This window comes from Diabrotica virgifera, chromosome 7 (genome assembly GCF_917563875.1).
Source record: "Diabrotica virgifera virgifera chromosome 7, PGI_DIABVI_V3a".
In the NCBI taxonomy this organism is placed as follows: domain Eukaryota; kingdom Metazoa; phylum Arthropoda; class Insecta; order Coleoptera; family Chrysomelidae; genus Diabrotica; species Diabrotica virgifera.
In genome coordinates, this window is record NC_065449.1 from 133828439 (window position 1) to 133849036 (window position 20598).

Consider the following 20598-nt stretch of genomic DNA (forward strand, 5'->3'; position numbering starts at 1 on the left):
TTGGAATCAGCTCAGCTAGAGTAATCCGAAAATTGAGACAAAATGGGGGTGTTCTATTTAAAAAAAGATGACGGTGACGTCATTACTCGAAAGTAATTCACCCTGTATATTAGAATATTATTTTAAAATACGGTAAATTAAAATCAAAAATCGACGTGTTTTAGGATTATTTCTTAAAATGCTCTGTTTAGCTAAAAAAGAATTTGTTCCATACTTTACGGACACAGTGTAGTAGAAGAACCGTTTACCTTTTCCTGTCAATTTTTTCGGAGCGTATAAATATCTCCAATTTCAACTATTTCGGAGCAGCAAAATACTCACAAATTCAGTTTATTTCAAATCTAGACATTTTAAACTGGATACAATTTTAAGACACGTTGTTGATACATAAATAAACCTAATTATATGTGGAATAGGAATAATTTTCATTTTTGTGGAGAAACCGATAATTTAATTCCTCCTTTTTTTTTATTTTTTTAATGACATAATCGTGTTTTTTTGTTAATAACTCTGGTGTTTTCCATCCGAATAACGTATAGCTAAGCTTGTTTTAAAGATCTTATCAAATACTTTTAAAAATGTTGTGAGCATTTCTGAAAACACCTCGTATTATTTACGTTATTTGATAAGAAAGTTTCGATTAAAGGGTAATTTAAATAAACCCTCACCTAATCAGGTTGTAACTCGGCTTCTATCGCCGCTATAAAAATTAAAAAAAAATTAATTCATATTTTTGAATGGTTTCTTTTTGACTTGCATTTTATGGCTTTTTGCTTAAAATGTACTGTTTGCGAGATATTTTTGAAAAATCACCCAAATCACAAAAAATATTAACTAACCGAGAGAAGTGGGTATAACATTTTTTGCTATGAATTGAATTCTCCATCGATTGCCGCAGTTATGTAAAGATTAAATATTTTCACCCTCAAGAATGGATGATATTCCTCCCTGGCGTACAAACGCATATCGGCAATATAAATATAGTTTTTTTTTTTTCGACATGTTTCCTATGCGCATTTCAGATTTCATGTCAATCTAAGCGGTTGTAATCCTGAGCAAAATCTGTGAAAGAATGGATTGAATTTATTTTAAAGTAAAATATAGTGTATTATGATATTTTTTGTTCAAATCGGTAATACAAGGGGCAATTCGGTAGATTTACCGAAAAGTCGGAGACGGAACATCACATGCGAGAAATAGCTTCGTTCGATTAAGGGGAACGGACCAAAATGCAAAATTTTAACGCATGTCAAAATTTTCAATGTGTTTTAAATGTATTAATTTTTTTCGAATCCGGAGAAAACTAATAAGGATTTTTGAAAAATTTAAACGCAGAATGAAAGACTGCTCTATTAACAAGGGTAGAAAGTGCCTTATAATAAATAAAAAGTTTCTTTTGAATGAAATATTTGCAATTAAAAATCACACTAAATTTTCTCTTTTATTTTTATCCCTGTAACTCTGTAACTTATTAAAATAAACATTATAGAAGTTTTCAGTGACTTTCGGCCCTCGGTAATAATGTAATATTTCATTCTGCGTTTAAATTTTGCAAAAATATTAATTAGTTTTCTCAGGATTCAAAAAAAAATGAATACATTTAAAACACATTGAAAATTTTTATTTGTCAAAATTTTGCATTTTGCTCCGCTCCCCTTAAAGACGACTAGTTACTAGTTGATATTAGGAAATAACCTTATCGAGCGATAATAACACTGCAGAGAAAGTAAGGGAACAAAAAATGCTAAAGGCAAGTAGAATCTCAGGGTGTCTTAAATACACGATATAGAGAAACATGCTTGAAAATCGAAGCAAAAACGTAATTATACAAATATAAATCCGAACTACCATGACATAGGTATAAAGCAAAAACAAGGCTTGACATAAGTACGATAAGAAGATATTTGGAGAAGAATGATATTTTTTTTTCCCCATAATCATCACTACGGTGATGATTATTACAATTACAATCTGGTCATACTTGACCAATGAGCAATTTTAATCTAATCTAAATTATTACTGTTCCTTAAAATTAAGAGCTTGCCCCATAGCGTCTCTTATCTAACCTAACAAGATAGTGCACTATTCTAGCATACACACTAACGCGCACAAGCACTATGCTCTGCTTTTCACTATCACCTATCACTTAAACTAGTTCATAAGGTTTTGTCCTCTTCAGTCTTCTAACTTGCCCAGTAGTATCGAGGAGCTGGATTGCCTCAATATTCTCGTGCATGTGAAGTCGTTGCTCGTGACTTCCTGCCATCTTCTTGATGATTATTTCCACAGTTTCCATTCCTAGGTCCTTATGGAGATCACTGTTTGTAACATACCAAGGAGCATCTACAATATTTCTTAGTATTTTGTTCTGGAATCTTTGTATTACTGTTATATTACTTGGTCTAGTACACCCCCATAGTGGGCATCCATAAGTCCATACAGGTCTCAATATTTGTTTGTAAATTAGTAACTTATTATGCATCGACAGTGTGGAGTTTCTTCCAATTAGCCAATACATTTTTTTATATCTTATATTTAGTTCTTCCCTTTTTTTCTTAACGTGCACCTTCCAGCGTAGTTTTGCATCTAATGTTATACCCAAATACTTAGCAGTATCTGCATATGGTACTTGGATATTGCTGATTATAACTGGTATATATTGTATTTTTTTGTTGGTGAAATTAACATGGACAGATTTAGCTTCATTTAGCCTGATTCTCCATTTTTGTGTCCACTTATAGATTTGGTTAACTGCTATTTGGACCTTGTTGGTCGCCTCTTCACTTGTCGTCCCTACTGCTTGAATAGCTGTATCATCAGCAAAGGTGGCAACTGTGTTGTTTTCCATTACAGGTATATCACACGTGTATAGTAGGTATAGGACCGGACCCAACACACTGCCTTGTGGAACACCTGCTCTAATTTCTTTTAAGTCTGAAAAACAGTCTTCTTGCTTAATTCTAAAATGTCGTCCTTTTATGTATGACTGTAAAAGTTTTGAGTACTGTATAGGTAAAAAACATTTTAGTTTGTATGTTAAACCTTCATGCCAGACTTTATCAAAAGCCTGTGCAGCATCAAGAAATACAGTTGAACAGACTTTCTTTTCTTCTAGGGATCTTTCGATAACATTTGTGATTCTGTGCACCTGGTCAATTGTTGAATGCTTATTTCTAAATCCGAATTGATGTGTCGGTATCAAATTCCTTGCTTCAATAATTGGTTTTATTCGCTTAAGGAGCAGTTTCTCAAACAGCTTCGATATTACAGGAAGCAGAGATATCGGTCTGTATGACGAAACCTCATGTGCTGGTTTTCCTGGTTTAGGAATCATAATGACTTCCGCCATCTTCCATATCATTGGTACATATTTTAATCTGAATGCACCGTTAAAGAGGTTTGTTAATTTTACGATAGCTCTTCGGGGAAGATTTTTCAACAGCTCACCCGTAATTAGATCATAGCCCGGAGCTTTCTTCGGATTAATATTTTCCCTTATTTCTTCAAGTACTTCTTTTGGTGTAGTTAGCCTAATTTCTTCCTCTAATTGAACAGGTTCCTCCCATCTTTCTTCATCCCCTTGAGGTTCATTTGGTTTGAATGTATTTTCAAGATGTATGGCAAATAGCTCTGCTTTTTGTGCACTACTTCTGGCCCAGTTACCATTTTCTAGTTTAATAGGAGGAGAGTGCATAATAGGTCTTTTCAGTCTTTTAGTAGCTTTCCATAAGGAATAATCTGTACTACCGTCATCTGTTAGCTCCTGTAAGTAAGAATTAATCGAGTCATTCTTTAATTGTAGGATAGTTCTTTTGAGTTGTTGACTTGCACGATTTAGTTTAGTCTTATCTTGAGGAGACCTTGTTTGTTGCCAGATTCTTCTGTTTTCTTTTTTCAATTATCATGTTCCTTATTTCCTTTGGATAATTATTTCCTTTTAGCCTAGGTTTCAGCGTAGGAGTGTTTTCCCATGCTGCTTGCTGGATATTGTTCACCAACAATTCTGCTTCTTTATCTAATTGCTCTGCGTTTTGTATTGGTACACTTAGATTTATTCTCTCTTCAAGGCTTAGCTTAAAACTATCCCAATCCGTCCATTTATTTGTTAATGTGGGGTTACTTTGTTTTTTAATAATCCTGTCACTCATCGTTAGTACTATAGGGGAATGATCAGAATTTAAGTCCCAACAGTCATCAATGTCTATGAAATTAGTTGAAATATTCTTAATAATAAAGAAGTCTATTAAATCAGGGGTCTTGTTTCTATCCGTAGGCCAGTAGGTTGGTCTACCAGTTGATAGTGCTTCACACCTCTGTTCTTTAATGGCTAACAAAAGCTCCTTTCCCTTAGTAGTAGTGATTCTAGAGCCCCAGTGTGTGTTCTTTGCATTGAAGTCACCTCCAATAATGAACCTTTCCCCTAAGCTTTTCAAGAATTCATTATACTGCTCTTTTTTAATGGAATGTTTAGGTGGGCAGTATATTGAACTTATATTTATTTTAAAAGTTTTAGTTTTTATGTGTACTGTAGTGGCTTGAATATGTTCAGTTTTATATTCCAACTCTTCATGATGACATATATTATCCTTTATGATGATTGCACTGCCTCCTTTGGCCGCATTGTCAGGGTGTATTGTATGATATACCTTATATCCTTTAAATTTGATGTAGGATTGATTTGTGAAATGCGTTTCAGAGACAAGAAACAAATCAATTTTTTCGATGTCAAGGATTGCTTGTAGTTCTTGTTGATGATTAAGCAACCCGTTGGCATTCCATGCGACAATTCTAAGATCATTAGCCATTTCTTACCTTTGGAATAGCACCTTGAGCTCTATATTCCAGGGAAGTGACCCTTTCATTTAATTTTTTCAACTCCTGTAATATCATTTGTAGGGTTTGTTCTGTTTCTTTTTCAATCTCTGTTGTTTTTTGGTATTTATCATTCTGATAATTTTCATTGTGACCTTTTGTTACCGCACTATATGTCTTATTACTAGTAACTTTCTGTGCTTGTTTTCTTTCACCAGCATTTGACTTGGTTTCAGTTGACCTTCTGTCTGGAGGGTGTGGCAAATTCGTCTTTTTCAGACCTCTGTTTTTTATTTTCTGCATTTCCTTTGCGACGATACATCCTCGGTAGTTGGTAGGATGGTTTTCGCCACAATGGACACATTTTGGTTTAACATTTTCAGGTTTGTCGCAATCTTTAGTAATATGTTTCTTTGTGCATTTAACACACCTTGGCCCTCTAGCACAGAACTTCCATGTGTGACCATATGCTTGACATCGTTTGCATTGCGGTATTAGTTTGGAATTTTTAAAAGGCTGAATTTCAACTTTTGTTCCTAGGATGTCCGTTATCCCATATATTTTGTTGATATCTTCGTCTGGTTTGAAGGTTAACATAAACATGTCTAATGGCTGTTTGGTTTGCCACTTTAGCTTTTTAACTGCGTCTATGGCTTTATAGCCTCTTTTTTGCAGATCTTCAACAATTTTTTGGGACGAGCAAGTGTGATGTAATCTCTTTACTATAACTTTTATCGGCCTTTCTTGTTTGTTTTCGTATGAGTGATATTGGATATTTTCCTCTCTTAAAGCTTTTATTAATTTTCTGTACTTTTCACCGTCTTGTACATTAACTTTTATCACTTCACTATTCACCAGTTTAGTAGTAAAGTTTGTTATCTTCGATTTAAGGAAGTTATATAGGACTTCATATTCTTTGAAGCCTTCCACTACCACAGGTGGAGGCATTTTGGCTTTCCTAACTGCAGTTTCTTTGGAGCTATGTTTTTGTGGTGAGATGTATGGTGAAGTATCCATCTTACGTTTCTTACTGGCTCTTGATTGAACCCTAATCCACTCTGTCTCCTTAGCGAGCTCTTCTTCATCTGTTAAATATTCTATTTCATTTTCTTTTTCAGTTAAATTAACTTTTGTTGCCAACTCTGTATATTGAGATTTTAACTGTGCTAGTTCTCTTTCAAGTATGCTTACTGTATCACACAATTTGGTTTTGTGGCTCTCGGCAGCTTTCCAAGCATTAAATAGAGTCTGTTCGTTTTGCGACCTTTTATGAAGAAGAATGATATGAGAATAGTAAGAAGCATAACCGCAAAACACTATTAAACCTATGCAGAATAAACAACGTTAAAAAATGAGTTCAACAAACGAAAAAGAGAATGGAACAGCCTCATCAGCAAAATAGAAGAGGACAGTATAGTACCTAGTACGAGATAAGTCTCCATTTTAAAAAAGGACAGATTCACCATTAAAGAGATGGGATGATAATATTACACTTAAAGAAGAAGAATTATAATCAAACTTCAGGAAATGTCCTCAGTATAATATATTATTAATTAGGAATTCTAGATTACTATCCGACGGAAACTAAACGATAGACGAACAAATATTGTTAAAAAAGTATTGCGCTAACTTAAATTCACCATTCCTTTGAATAAAATATCATGTTCAACTTTTTAGAAATCATAAAAATACTTTGTCATTTATAAGTGTTTGTTTAAAATATAGATTACTGAAATAATATACTGTTTTAAAATATTCATTACTTAACACTCGAGAAATGCAAAATAAACTTCGTTCGCTTAAACACCAAATTGAAAGGGGAAACCCCGATTTATCTAAATAGGCAGTGAGAGAATTGACAACATTGTATGAATCTGTAAGGTGGTGTATACGAGGCCGTAATACCAGAATCCTGATAAAAATTATACTAATGAGGCTGTAAAAATAGAACGTCCTAATGAGGTGCTAATGATAAAAGAACCGAACGGAACAGTATATATTGAATTTAATCTTATCAAAATGAAAATTTGTGCATTGAGAATGTTTTGTCACTAGATTCAATATATTCGATATCTAAACTATTATATACACCTCTAAATAGGAGAGGCTGTAAGGTTGCGGTATGGTTTGAGTCCATAGGAATAGTAGGATGTAATATATATATATATATATATATATATATATATATATATATATATATATATATATATATATATACAGTTTTTGGTTATTGGGTTATGCAGCAATTGATAAGTGTACTCTTTTAAGTCTTTATTCCGAGCTTTCGTTCATGATTATGAACATCGTCAGGGTGCTACAATTATATTATATATGTGAAACAATATGAAAATATGTATATAAAATTATATGTACTTACAACTTATTGAGGATATTTCAAATAGGTGGTCATTAAAATGAGAATTGTACTTATTAAAATGGTCATGTAATGTCTCGATAAAACAAAATTATTCAAATAAAAATTTTATAATTTAGTTCAACTTCAAAATCGACGAAATATAAAATGACACTTGGACATTCATGACATGGCATTATTTGAAATATCTAACAAAAATTTTTAAAGATGATCAATTTAGTAAACGACCAATAGGGTCAATGATAATTAAGAAAGTATTTTTTAAATTTTATAAATTACTGTTGAAATTATAAATTAAGGTAAAATTTAAAAAAATTAGTAAGATTTTTTGATCAAGTTTAATTAGAAGTTTTAAATTATTTATATAAAAGTAATTTATAAAGTTGTTGACAAAAATTAATTTATACAAAAGTAATTTATAATGTTGTTGACAAGTCAGAGTATCTAGAAGAGGAGTTAGGAGATAACTCACGATTATCTAAAAATAGTAGATAAGAAAACATTTCATTTAGGTGGCCTATATCAGTACGATGATTCATCGAATTTGGATTTTTATTTATGTGAACCATTTCCAAAAAAAGCCGCTTTGAAGTATGTGACTCACGGTCCAATATTTTAGCGTTATTGTAATCAATTCGATGATTATTATTGAAAACATGTTCACCCAATGCACTTCTGTCAGGGTACAATCTGCAGTCTGACTTATGTGAAGTTATTCTGTCTTTTAATCTTCTTGATGTTTGACCAATATATATTTGATTACAATCAAAACAAGGAAGACTGTAGACTGTACCAGTTTTAGAAAGCATTGGAGTCTTGTCTTTGACGTTTGAAAAAACCTTATTGACTGTGTGAGTCGTCTTAAATGCAAGTTTGATATTTTCGAAAGACTTAAAAAGTTTTAAATTTAAATTTAAATTTAAATTTAAAATTATTTTTAATTATTTTTAAATTATTTAAATTATAATTAAATTATTTTTAAATTTAGAACGTTTAACGTTTAAAGAAAATTATATTTAAACGTCTTCCTGGTATAGAATGGATCGATCAGAATATTAAAAAAACCGAAATTAAAGATCTAAGAAAGTTAATTGAGGGTCACTGGTGTAACGAACTGTCTAGTTTAGCTTTGAAAACCCTTAAAGAGAAACACTGGGAAAAGCCTTTGCAATTGTCACTAGCAAGTGATACAGGGTGTTTCATTGGGAAACGGAAATACTTTAATTGTAAATAGAGGTCACCGAGGCGGTTCTAGGTATACTACATTTTTTGCCCTACCGGCTTTTATAACTGAGTTACAGGGTGTTTTATCGATTCTGCCAATTTCTTTCCTCAGTAATAACTTTGGAACCACCCTGTATATTTTTTTGATATTTGGTACACATGTGTATCATCCAAAACCCAAACGACCGACAAACTAATCACAAGAAAAATCCAGGTCCGGATTAACAAAAAATTATAAAGTAATTGTGACCTTAAAACAACACCCTGTATATTGAAATTCTGAAAATCTGTTTGCATATTTGAAAAGAGCACAAAAAACTAAGTCTAATTGTTCGCTTCAATTTTTCGGCCAGACAATTTTATGACTTTAATTTTAAAATTATATTGAATTTTTTACGAACTCGACATTTTACGACATTAAAAAGAAGCTATTGTTAACTTTTAATTATAAATTATTAAAGCTATTGAATAAATACTCTTTTTAAAATTAATCAATACTTATTTACCACATTGGAACGACCCTATTAATCACAAGAAAAATCCAGGTCCGGATTAACAAAAAAAAAGTAAAGTAATTGTGATCTTGAAACAACACCCTGTAGAGTTCGATTGTAGCAGCGGAAGCGAATAGTTCTCTGTGTGATCGAAGTGCTAATTATTAGAGTTGTTGTTGTTTTTACCAAAAAATGGAATTAAATTCAGATGGCAGAGGAAATCCACCTGACAGAGGAAGGATTGACGATGTTGCTAGTAATATGGATTATGAAGTTAATGAAAAACAAAAACAGTCTGAGGAAATTATAAATATTAATATTAATACACAATCAAAACAGGTACCGATAACAAATCCAAAAAACTTTTTACCAGATTATCAGGTAAGCAATAAAACAAATAATAATATAGGCCAGTCCATAATGTCAGAGGTGAAAAATAAATACAGTCAAGGTGACCAAGGTCCTTATTTTGTTTTTATGCAGAATAAGGAAGGCAACATCGGCCGATTGCATCGTATCGCGACAGCTCGCTTAATTTTAGGTGCAGTACCTGCAATTAAAGATAATATTGTTAATATTAATATTATAGGAAAAAATAAAATTAAAATTGAATGTAACACATATAAAAGCGCTAATATTTTAGTGGAATGTAAAAAGTTAATAGAAAGAAATTACGATTTATATATTCCAAATTTTTTTACTCAAAAGAGTGGGGTAATTAAAGGGGTAGACAAAAATATTTCAGAAAACGAATTAAAAGGTATTATTGTTCCAAGATACGGCAATTTTAAAGTAATAAACGTTAAAAGAATAAAGCGAAAAGAAAATGATCAACTGGTGGAGACGGGTACGATAGTGGTGTCTTTCAGAGGCCAAATGATTCCAAAACAAGTAATCATTGAGCGAATGATATACCAAGTGGAACCTTATGTTCCAAGAGTAATACAATGCCTTAATTGCATTAGGTACGGGCACGTTACGTCACAATGTCGTGGTAAGAAAAGATGCAGCAAGTGCGGACAGGAACATGATTCAGATGTATGTGATTTAACAGATCCCACTTGTATATTATGTTTTGGAAACCATTCAGCATTAGATCGAAACAAATGCGCTGAGTTTGAAAAACAAAAGGGTATTAAATATATAATGGCAAATGAAAATTTACCTTTTGAAGAAGCAAAATTAAAATACAGCAGTAGCTATAGAACAGTCCTAAATTCAACAAACACAGGAAATAGGTACACAGTGACAACCAAAAGAAAATGGAGCGAAGGAGCTCAAAATAAATCAGTTTATCCTTATTCAAAAGAACACGAAAATATACTGGACACTGCAAGCGCTTCTACTTACCCGTCGCTACCAGTTATAAACAACCCATTATATCAAAATCAAACAAAAATAGTCCAACAAAACTCACTAACTAGTAAACAAATTACTGATAATATAGTAACAATATTTAAAAATTTCTTAGACAAAAACTTAATTCCAATAGCAAACAAACAAATTTTAGACGACATTAAAAGTAATATAGAAAAAGTTTTAAATGGCCCTAGTAAATAATAAGATTTTACAATGGAATTCACGATCAATAGTGAACAATAAAGGCCATTTTGAAAAGTACATTTTCGAAAATAAATTCTTAGCTATTCTTTTAAGTGAAACTTGGTTAAAACCAAATTCAAAGATAAGCTTTTCCCAATATAACATCTTTCGTGAAGATAGATCAGATGGTTATGCAGGAGTAGCGATATTATTAAGAAAAAACATCAATTTTCAGAACAATTTAAATTTTTATAAAATAAATAATGTCATGTGCGTTGCAGTACAGATTAAGATAAATAATAAAAACTTAAACTTATATTCCATTTATGCAAAACCCAAATTATGTGTGTCAAAAAACGAATGGGTTAAATTTTTCAATAGTTTACACAAACCTTTTTTAATAGGGGGAGATTTCAACTGCCATAATAAAATGTGGGGGTGTGATGTCACCGATCAAGAAGGTATTTATCTTTTTGAGGCTATGGAGCAATGTGGACTTAATTTCCTAAATGATGGGTCAGAAACATTAATTCGTAAACCTATGCATTTAAATAGATCTGCTATAGACTTAACAATTTGCTCTAGGGATATTTATTACAAATTTGATTGGCACACAGAAACTTTGAGTCTGGGTTCTGATCACTACCCAATAGTAATAGAATTTAACCATAATACTGATAGTAACGTTACTAATAGCAATGCTGTCATTGACACTAATGATATATCTAGATCTAGAATTACATGGGATATTAAAAAGGCAGACTGGGCTTTCTTTACCTATCTCTTAAACAATGAAAAGAATAATAATATATCAGATGGTTCAGAGCAAGAATATTCCACATTTTGTGACTCGATCAATTTAGCTAGTAAAAGCTCTATTCCAGAGAGGAAGAGAGGGCCCAATGCAAAATTTAATAAACCATGGTGGAATGATGATTGTAGGGACGCTATAAGACAACAAAAAGAAGCTTTTTTGCAGTTTAAAAGACTATCTAATTACGATAATTACTTAAAATATCAACAAGCAGAAGCTTATAAAAAAATAATTATTTTAGGCAGCAAAAGAGCTTCTTGGAAAAACTTTTGTAGTAGTTTAAATAAAAATACACCTATTAGCAAAATATGGAATGAAATCAGAAAATTAAAAAACGTTTATAATCCTCCCAATAATCCGATAGTTGAAAATGAGTGGACAGATATATTTTTTAATAAAATTGCTAGACCTTGGGTTATAGAAGGAGAAATTAATCACAGGAACCCAACGGATAATAGACATGACAATGACGAAGCAAACGAAGACAACATGTTTCTCACTGAAGCATTTAGTCTGGAAGAAATAAAGAACTGCCTAAAAAGACATAATAATTCAGCTCCAGGATTAGATGGTATACACTATAGTATGTTGTATAATTTACCCATACATAAGAAAGTTCAACTACTAAACGTAATAAACAATATCTGGATGAGTATGGATATACCACGTGCATGGAAAGAGTACATCATAGTTCCAATTCTTAAGCCACACAAATCACCAAACTGTCCGGATTCGTATAGAGGCATTTCACTATCATCATGTGTGTTAAAAACAATGGAAACAATGATTAAATGTAGACTAGAATTATGGTTAGAAAAAAATTCTAAAATACCTGCAACACAATTCGGCTTTAGAAAATCATGTTCTACGATGGAAAATTTAACGCACTTAATACTGGATATATATAACTCATTTTCCGCCAACAAGTCGGTATTTGCTACATTCATAGACATAGAAAACGCATATGACAATGTGAACCTACAACTTCTATACCACAAAATGAAGGAAATAGGACTGCCAGATACACTCTGCTGGAAACTTCATCAACTTTACACCAATAGAACTCTTTATCTTCAAATCAATAACAAACTAATAGGACCCAGAGTTTCAAACATCGGGTTACCCCAAGGGAGCATCTTAAGTCCAATATTATACACTATTTATACAGCGCATATAGGTCAAAGCATAATTACTAGCAAACAAGGTAAAATATTACAATTCGCAGATGATATATGCATATATGTAGACCAATTGGAAATAGAACAAGGCAGTAGAAAAATAAATACAGTATTTAAACATCTACAAGAAGACCTAGATCAAATAGCATTAAACATATCAACAAAAAAAACACAAGCTTGTATATTCTCCCGAAAACGAAACATTCCAGAAGTAGTGGAGTTGCAAAATGTCTCGTTTAAAGTTCAACCTAAAGTTAAATATTTGGGTATTATACTGGATAGGAAAATGATTTGGAAAGATCATATTGAGTATATCGTAGCAAGAGCTGACAAAGGGTACAATGCGTTACGAGCAGTAAACTATACAACCTGGGGAGCAGATCCCAACATAGCATTACTAATGTATAGGTCATATATAAGGTCAATATTAGATTACGGATGTTACTTTTACAATCAAGCCGCCAAAACCCATCTTCAAAAAATAGACATCCTTTCAAATAAATGTCTCAGATTATGTATAGGAGCTTTGATGAGTACTCCAATATCAAACCTAAGCGTAGAATGTAATGAACCACCGTTATGGTTAAGAAGGAAAATTCTGTGTGAAAAATTTATAACTAAAATGATAACTAAAGAAAGCATAATATGTAACAACTGCCACAAACTTTGTATAAATGACCTAACCACAGAATACTGGAGGAAAAAGACAACATTACTACTTGCTGAAAGTTACAATAGATTAAGACAATTTAAAAATAAACTACATACATCAACTCTGCCATCTATGTTTCAGATAAATCTAAACAATATACCAAACATACAACCAACCTACATGAGAGATTACTCGAAATTTCCAGTGTACTTAAGGAATGCCATGTTTAATGTGGATATAGAAACTTTATTTCCGGGACATTACCAAATTTATACCGATGCCTCAAAAATGAATTCGAGGGTGGCCGCTGCCGTGTGGGACCCTAGGACAAGGTATAAAGAGGGTATACGACTTAATGAAAATTTTACAACATTTTCAGCAGAACTTATTGCAATACTGAGAGCATTGCAGTATATAAGCAGTATAAACAATAATGAAGAGAAATTCCTAATCCTTACAGACAGCAAAAGTGCTTTACTTAAACTGGAAAGTTTGAAGGACATATCAAACTACATATATATTGATATTATTAAGGCATATATCGCACTTAAGGATAAGGGCAAACAAATATCATTTTGTTGGGTAAAAGCCCACTCTAATCTTAAACACAATGAAATAGTAGATACTTTAGCTAAGAAGGCTACCGAACAAGAAATTGAAAGTGAATATAAATTAACATTAAATGATATTTACGCTAATATTACTAGCAATAAAACCAAAACCTGGCAACAATGGTATAACAACTCAACAAAAGGGCTATTCTATAAAAACATACAATTAAATATTCCAGCTAAATCCTGGTTTAATCATTATCACGGCGAAAAAATCGTTGTTTCATATATATGCAGACTTAGATTTGGACACTGTCTAATTCCAGAACACAAATTTAAAATAGGTCTTAGTGATAGTAATCTTTGTGAGTGTGGTGAGTTAGGATCTGCAGAACACATGATACTAAACTGTAGACTAAAGATAATCGAAATAAATCATTTCATGAATCAAGTATATAGAGAAACCAATATTACAAGACCTTTTAATCTAATAACAATATTATCTAGTTTAGACGAACGTGTATATGAGATCCTAATTAAACACATACTTAGTATAAAATTAAAATTGTAAACTATAATACCTGTGTTTATCCCATTTGTCTACCTACCTTTCCGTGGTCTAGTCTTGTGTGTGTGCATTGCTCTGAAAGACCCCTGAGCAGAAGTACTCCTTGTTGACATTCCTTATAATACAATTAAAAAAAAACAAACAAAAATAATAAAAAAAAAAGAAAAAAAAAGAAAGAAAAAAAAAGAAAGAAAAAAAAGAAAGAAAAAATATATATATAAAAATAAAAAATAAAAAAAAAAAAAAAAAAAAAAGAAAATAATAATAAAAAAAAACATAATAAAGAATAATATTGAATAATACTAGAATATATTTATGATATAGATATATGTATATAAATGAAATATTGTATGATTGTAGCTAAAGATTAAATTATCCATTTATTGTTATAGAATCTAGGTATATCTTTAAAATACAAAATCTTATTTTAATAGTAATATGTGAGATAAATATCTGTAGAGCAAAAATAAGTTCGGCTAATGGATTAAGTCCACAGTCAGGAAATTCGATGACACACACACACACACAACACCCTGTATATTGAAATTTTCAAAATTTGTTTGCACATTTGAAAAGACCACAAAAATCTGAATTTAATGACTTTAATTTTGAAATTAAATATATTGATAATTTTAAGAACACTGAAATTAAAAAGCAGATTTTTAAAGCACTTTTAACAATAAATTATTAAAGTTATTAAATAAATACCCATTTTAAAAATATTCAATGAGTATTTACGACATTCGAATGACCCACTTACAAATCACAACAAAAATCCAGGTCCGGATTAACAAAACAATATAAAGTAATTGTAACCTTGAAACAACACCCTGTATATTGAAATTTTCAAAATCCGTTTGCACATAGGTATGAAAAGAGCACAAAAAACTACGTTTAATCGTTAGCTTCAATTTTTTGGCCAGACAATTTAATGAATTTAATTTTGAAATTATGTCGAAATTTTTAAGAACTCTGGGAACTCATAATAAAAATTTCGATATAATTTCAAAAGTAATGTCATTAAATTGTCTGCACAAAAAATTAAAGCGGGACATTAAACTTAGTTTTTCGTGCTCTCTTCAGGTGTGCAAACGTATTTTAAGAATTTCAATATACAGGGTGTTTTTTCAAGGTCAGAATTACTTTGTATTTTGTTGTTAATACGGACCTGGATTTTTCTGTGATTAGTAAGTAAGTCCTTCTAATGCTGTAAATAATAACTGATTATTTTTAAAATTAGTATTTATTCATTAACTTAAATGATTTATTATTAAAAGTGCTTTAAAAACCTGCTTATTAATTTCAGGGTTCTTGAAAATTTTAATATTTTTAAATAATAAAATATTTGCACAAAAAATCAAAGTGAATCTATAAACTCGGATTTTTGTGGTCCTTTTAAATGTGCAAACAATTTTTGAAAATGTCAATATACAGGGTGTTGTTTCAAGGTCAAAATTACTTTATGTTTTTTTGTTAATCCGGACCTGGATTTTTCTTGTGATTAATAATTGGGTCTTTCCAATGTGGTAAATAAATATTGATTCATTTTAAAATGAGTATTTATTCAATGAATTTAATAATTTATAATTAAAAGTTAATAATACCTGCTTCTTAATGTGGAGTTCTTAAAAAAATTCAATATAATTTCAAAATTAAAACCAAAAAATTGTCTGGCCGAAACATCGAAGTGAACTATTAGACTTATTTTTTTGTGCTCTTTTCAAATATGCAAACAGATTTTTAAAATTTCAATATACAGGGTGTTGTTTTAAGGTCACAATAATTTTATAATTTTTTGTTAATACGGACCTGGATTTTTCTTGTGGTTAGTATGTCGGTCGTTTGGGTTTTATATGAGAGATATGTGTACCAAATATTAAAAAAATATACAGGGTGGTTCTAAAATTATGGCTTAGGAAAGAAATGAGCAAAATCGATAAAACACCCTGTAACTCGGATATAAAAGTCGGTAGGGCAAAAAATTTAGTATACCTAGAACCGCCTTGATGACCTCTATTCATCATTAAAGTATTTCCGTTTCCCAATGAAACACCCTGTATAAAGCTTTTTAATGACTACTTAAATGCGCTATCAGCTGAATCGTTTAAACTACTTCAGGAAAATACCAATATTAGAAGTAATTATAAAAAATTGACAGAATGTATTTTGGCTAAGACGGTGATTTTTAACCGTAAAAGAGTAGGGGACGTGCAGTATTTAACAGTAGAAACCTACGGGAGGAACTACGATACATTTAATCAAGAAAGTTTTACAAAGGCACTCACTGAAGTTGAAAAGATTATATATAAAAATCATAGGCGTGTTGTAACTGGAGGTAAAGGCTCAAAACCTGTTCCAATTTTATTTTCAATCCAGACGTAAAAATACATTAGCCTTTTACTAAAAGTCAGACAAGAAACCAATGTTGTACCAGAAACCAATCCATATCTTTTTGCAAATCCTGATTCCGAAGATCGCTGGATGTCTGGCGCAAACACAATTAGAAAGATAGCTATTAATTGTGGAGCCAAACATCCAGAACTATTGACATCAACTAGATTTAGGAAACAAATTGCCACGACTCTGCAATTATTAGCCCTCGATGATGACGAAATGGAACAAATCGCCACTTTTATGGGACATACAAAGAAGACACATACCGAGTTTAACAGGTAATGTCAACTTTAAGAGTATGCATGCACTGTTAATTTTGGTTAGGATTTTTTTAAACTTTTTATGCTTGATATGATATATCATACATAATGTAATAGAATTAGCAACAATGGTTAAGTTTCGAAAAGTTTACTTTAAAGGTATCTCGTACACAAAATATTTCAAAAAGCTTTCTTTGAAAAATAGTTAAAACCGGGTTTTAATTGTTCCTTGTCCGAACTTAGCAAAACGCGTGTTGAGTCTAAATTTGTTTAATGAATAAACATTTCTTTTTAAAATTTACCAGCATATTTTCTTTCAGCCTTTCCGATATATTTGAATGCGATATATGAAAAATCGTTATTTCCCCTTTAATATTCGAAAATCGTTGTTAGAATGTATGCTTCATAAATCCGTATTTAAAATAAATTATTGTTCTATTAGACTCTCACTGTTTCCGATAAGGTAAATTCGATGGATACCTAAACCATGTATCTACATAGACATTTAAATCGTTTTAAAATTAATAAAATACTTTTAGACTACCGCAAGATATCTACGAGACTGCTAAAGTAGCCAAAATTCTTTTACTTATGGAAAAAGGCAAGGGAAATCGGTACCGAGGAAAAAAATTAAGTGAAATCAATATAGATGATAACGAATACTATAGCTCTGAATACGAAGGCGATGAAGAACCGATTATGCAGAAGGTGCTAAAGCGGGTTACAAGGGGAAAAAACCTGAAGACGAATTAGATACTGGAGATTCTGACAGATATGTGCATCAGTCAATGGAACGTGATCAACATAATGAAAACACATTATCAAGAAATTATTTTAAAAAGGCGACTAGTCCGTTTCACGAATCTAACGAAGAAAATAGTGAAGAACCACCAACAAAAAAAAAACTAAAGGTATGAATAAGTAAAAGTGTCTACGATCATCACAAAACAAAATTTTTTGATATTCCGTCATATTTTGTTTAAAGTTACGTTATCAATGAATAAATATAAAAGTAAAAAGATAAAAGAAAGAAAAAACGGGAATACCTGAGATTTTTCCCTACTTTTGTTTTTTCAAAATTACCACCGTTATTACCAGGTTAACATAGAAAATATTTTTGGCGGTTAGAAATTTTAATATTAAAATAAAACTTTAAATGAATATAGGTCATAACTTTTTAAACGACCACTTTACTTTTCTGCGCTGAAAATTTGGATTATTCCTGTGGATCCGTCCCTGGAAAAAATATGAAATAATAATATTGGATATTAAAATATTTAGTTAAAATACATTCATACGTGATTTTTTTTGTATTTTTTTAACGTCTTGACGTTTTTAGAATCATCCACGAAATCCATCCAGAGATTCAGAGCCAAATGGTCAGATAATGAAAAACAAGTTTTACTTCAGTACTTTGAAAAACATATTAAAAAAAAATACCCCTCGGAAACATGAATGTGACGAACTACTGAAACTACATCCACACGTGTTCGAAAATAAGGACTGGGTCCGAATAAAAACATATGTGTATAATACATTCCGTGAAAGGAAGTGATTGCTTATTTTTATTTTTACTGAACCACATACTCGTAATAGATTATTTTTAGTTCCAATAAATTACTTTTAAATAATATATATTTTATTTTCAAAAATGTTTAAACCTAAACAAATCCGATTTTTGTACGAACAGATCATTTTTAAATATGATCAGGTACGCAATATAAAATAGTGAAAGTTGAGAAATCTGACAACCCTGTCGGGCTTCATATAGTATGGTAAATATAAACATTTTATACAATTGGCTTCGTATTACCTTCAAATGTTTGGGCTTCGAAAGACCTAAACCATATATCTACTATTTGTGTATTAAAATAACTTACCCCTCAAAGATTGCCTTTACTAACTTTAGAATTTCCTATATAACTACATAAAATACACTCCTCTATCGGGCGTATTATTAAGGGTGGGCTTCCGGTTGTCTGACTAATATAGTGGGCTTGGTATTAATAGAGTAATGTATATATATATATATATATATATATATATATATATATATATATATATATATATATATATATATATCGTCAAACCATTAACCTTGGATCTTTTGATCACTGAGTGTGTTTCAAGGATCTACATCTCATGTTTTTAAATATATATATATATATATATATATATATATATATATATATATATATATATATATATATATATATATTATTTAAGGAGGAGAAAATAATTGGGTAACCAGTGAATATGGATAAAGTGTACTCTTTTTACTTATTCCAATATATTTCGCCCATTTTCATGGGCATCATCAGGGAAAGCTACAATGTTGGTTATTAGGTAGGTACATAAGATGAATTAGCAGTATACTTACTAAGTGAGAATTGTTGTCACGATGTTTTAAAAGAAGCAAATATAAATGTAATAATATAATATATTTTTTTAAAACATCGTGACAACAATTCTCACTTAGTAAGTATACTGCTAATTCATCTTATGTACCTACCTAATAACCAACATTGTAGCTTTCCCTGATGATGCCCATGAAAATGGGCGAAATATATTGGAATAAGTAAAAAGAGTACACTTTGTCCATATTCAGCTGGTTACCCAATTATTTTCTCCTCCTTAAATAATTTAAATTGAGTCAGCTATTATTAAACCAACTTTTCTTTCTATGTATATATATATATATATATATATATATATATATATATATATATATATAGAAAGAAAACTTGGTTTAATAATAGCTGACTCAATTTAAATTGTTTAAGGAGGAGAAAATAATTGGGTAACCAGCTGAATATGGACAAAGTGTACTCTTTTTACTTATTCCAATATATTTCGCCCATTTTCATGGGCATCATCAGGGAAAGCTACAATGTTGGTTATTAGGTAGGTACATAAGATGAATTAGCAGTATACTTACTAAGTGAGAATTGTTGTCACGATGTTTTAAAAGAAGCAAATATAAATAAAATGATAAAAAAATGTGACCGATATCAAAATTTCAAATAAAACAGTTCTAACCATCAGAAAAGTGTTCTCAAAATTGAAGGATAAACATCCAAAAGAATTGACAACAAACGTAATCTACAGTATCCCATGTGCAGATTGTGACAGAGAATATATCGGACAAAGTTCAAGATCGATAAAAGATCGAATTACTTCCCACAAAAGTGACAGTAGACTATATCCAGAAAGATGCACTCTTGCTACACATGTAAATGACAATAACCATACCATGGACTATAATTCATTTAAAATTTTAGATATAGAAAAAAATTATACTAAAAGAATCTTTTTGGAGATGGCTTTTATAGCACAATGTGATAATTGCATCAACAAAAAATCAGACATTAATCACCTGAGTGAAATATACTCTTATTTACTATTCTTAGACAAAAATAAAAATAATCAAAATTTAACAGGTTTAGCTAATATCTCTCACTTAAATAATTAATAATATTGATTGCTGATAACCTATTTTAACTGTTTAACTTAATAGGATAATGACCAAAAAAATTTGACTGACAATTAACATAAAAGTAAATAAATAATGTCAGACCTTGTTTTCAATTCATTGTGTCAATATATAAATTTTATCTATCATCATGTATATTTTAAATTATGGACTTTTGTGATATGTTATTTCTGTATTTTATTTTTTTATCATTTTATTTATATTTGCTTCTTTTAAAACATCGTGACAACAATTCTCACTTA

At 30.7% G+C, this 20598-nt stretch overlaps 2 protein-coding genes across 6 annotated transcripts in view; one reads left to right on the forward strand and one right to left on the reverse strand.

The window, feature by feature from the left end:
- LOC126888763 (activated Cdc42 kinase-like) overlaps window positions 1-20598 on the reverse strand; it is a 1045651-nt gene that overhangs the window by 136470 nt on the left and 888583 nt on the right. Inside the window, exon 12 of one of the 5 annotated variants that reach the window (XM_050657147.1) lies at window positions 9199-9454. The exons of the other annotated variants lie outside the window; for them this stretch is intronic. Coding sequence (XP_050513104.1) covers window positions 9369-9454 — 86 coding nt within the window. The 3' untranslated portion in view covers window positions 9199-9368. Of the gene's footprint in view, window positions 1-9198; window positions 9455-20598 lie in introns of those variants that run through there. 5 annotated transcript variants of the gene reach the window in all.
- LOC126888766 (uncharacterized) lies at window positions 16227-18494 on the forward strand. Its single transcript, XM_050657150.1, has 3 exons — window positions 16227-16881; window positions 17403-17774; window positions 18203-18494. Exons 1-2 carry the CDS (start codon window positions 16691-16693, stop codon window positions 17614-17616), a joined length of 405 nt encoding a protein of 134 aa, XP_050513107.1. The 5' UTR covers window positions 16227-16690; the 3' UTR covers window positions 17617-17774; window positions 18203-18494.

What these genes read in the sequence shown, in the direction of transcription:
- LOC126888766 (XM_050657150.1), top strand. Translation starts at nt 16,691, where the DNA reads ATGTCTGGCGCAAACACAATTAGAAAGATAGCTATTAATTGTGGAGCC. An exon ending in ACACATACCGAGTTTAACAG is followed by an intron (nt 16,882 to 17,402) that starts GTAATGTCAACT and finishes AAATACTTTTAG; the next exon opens with ACTACCGCAAGATATCTACG.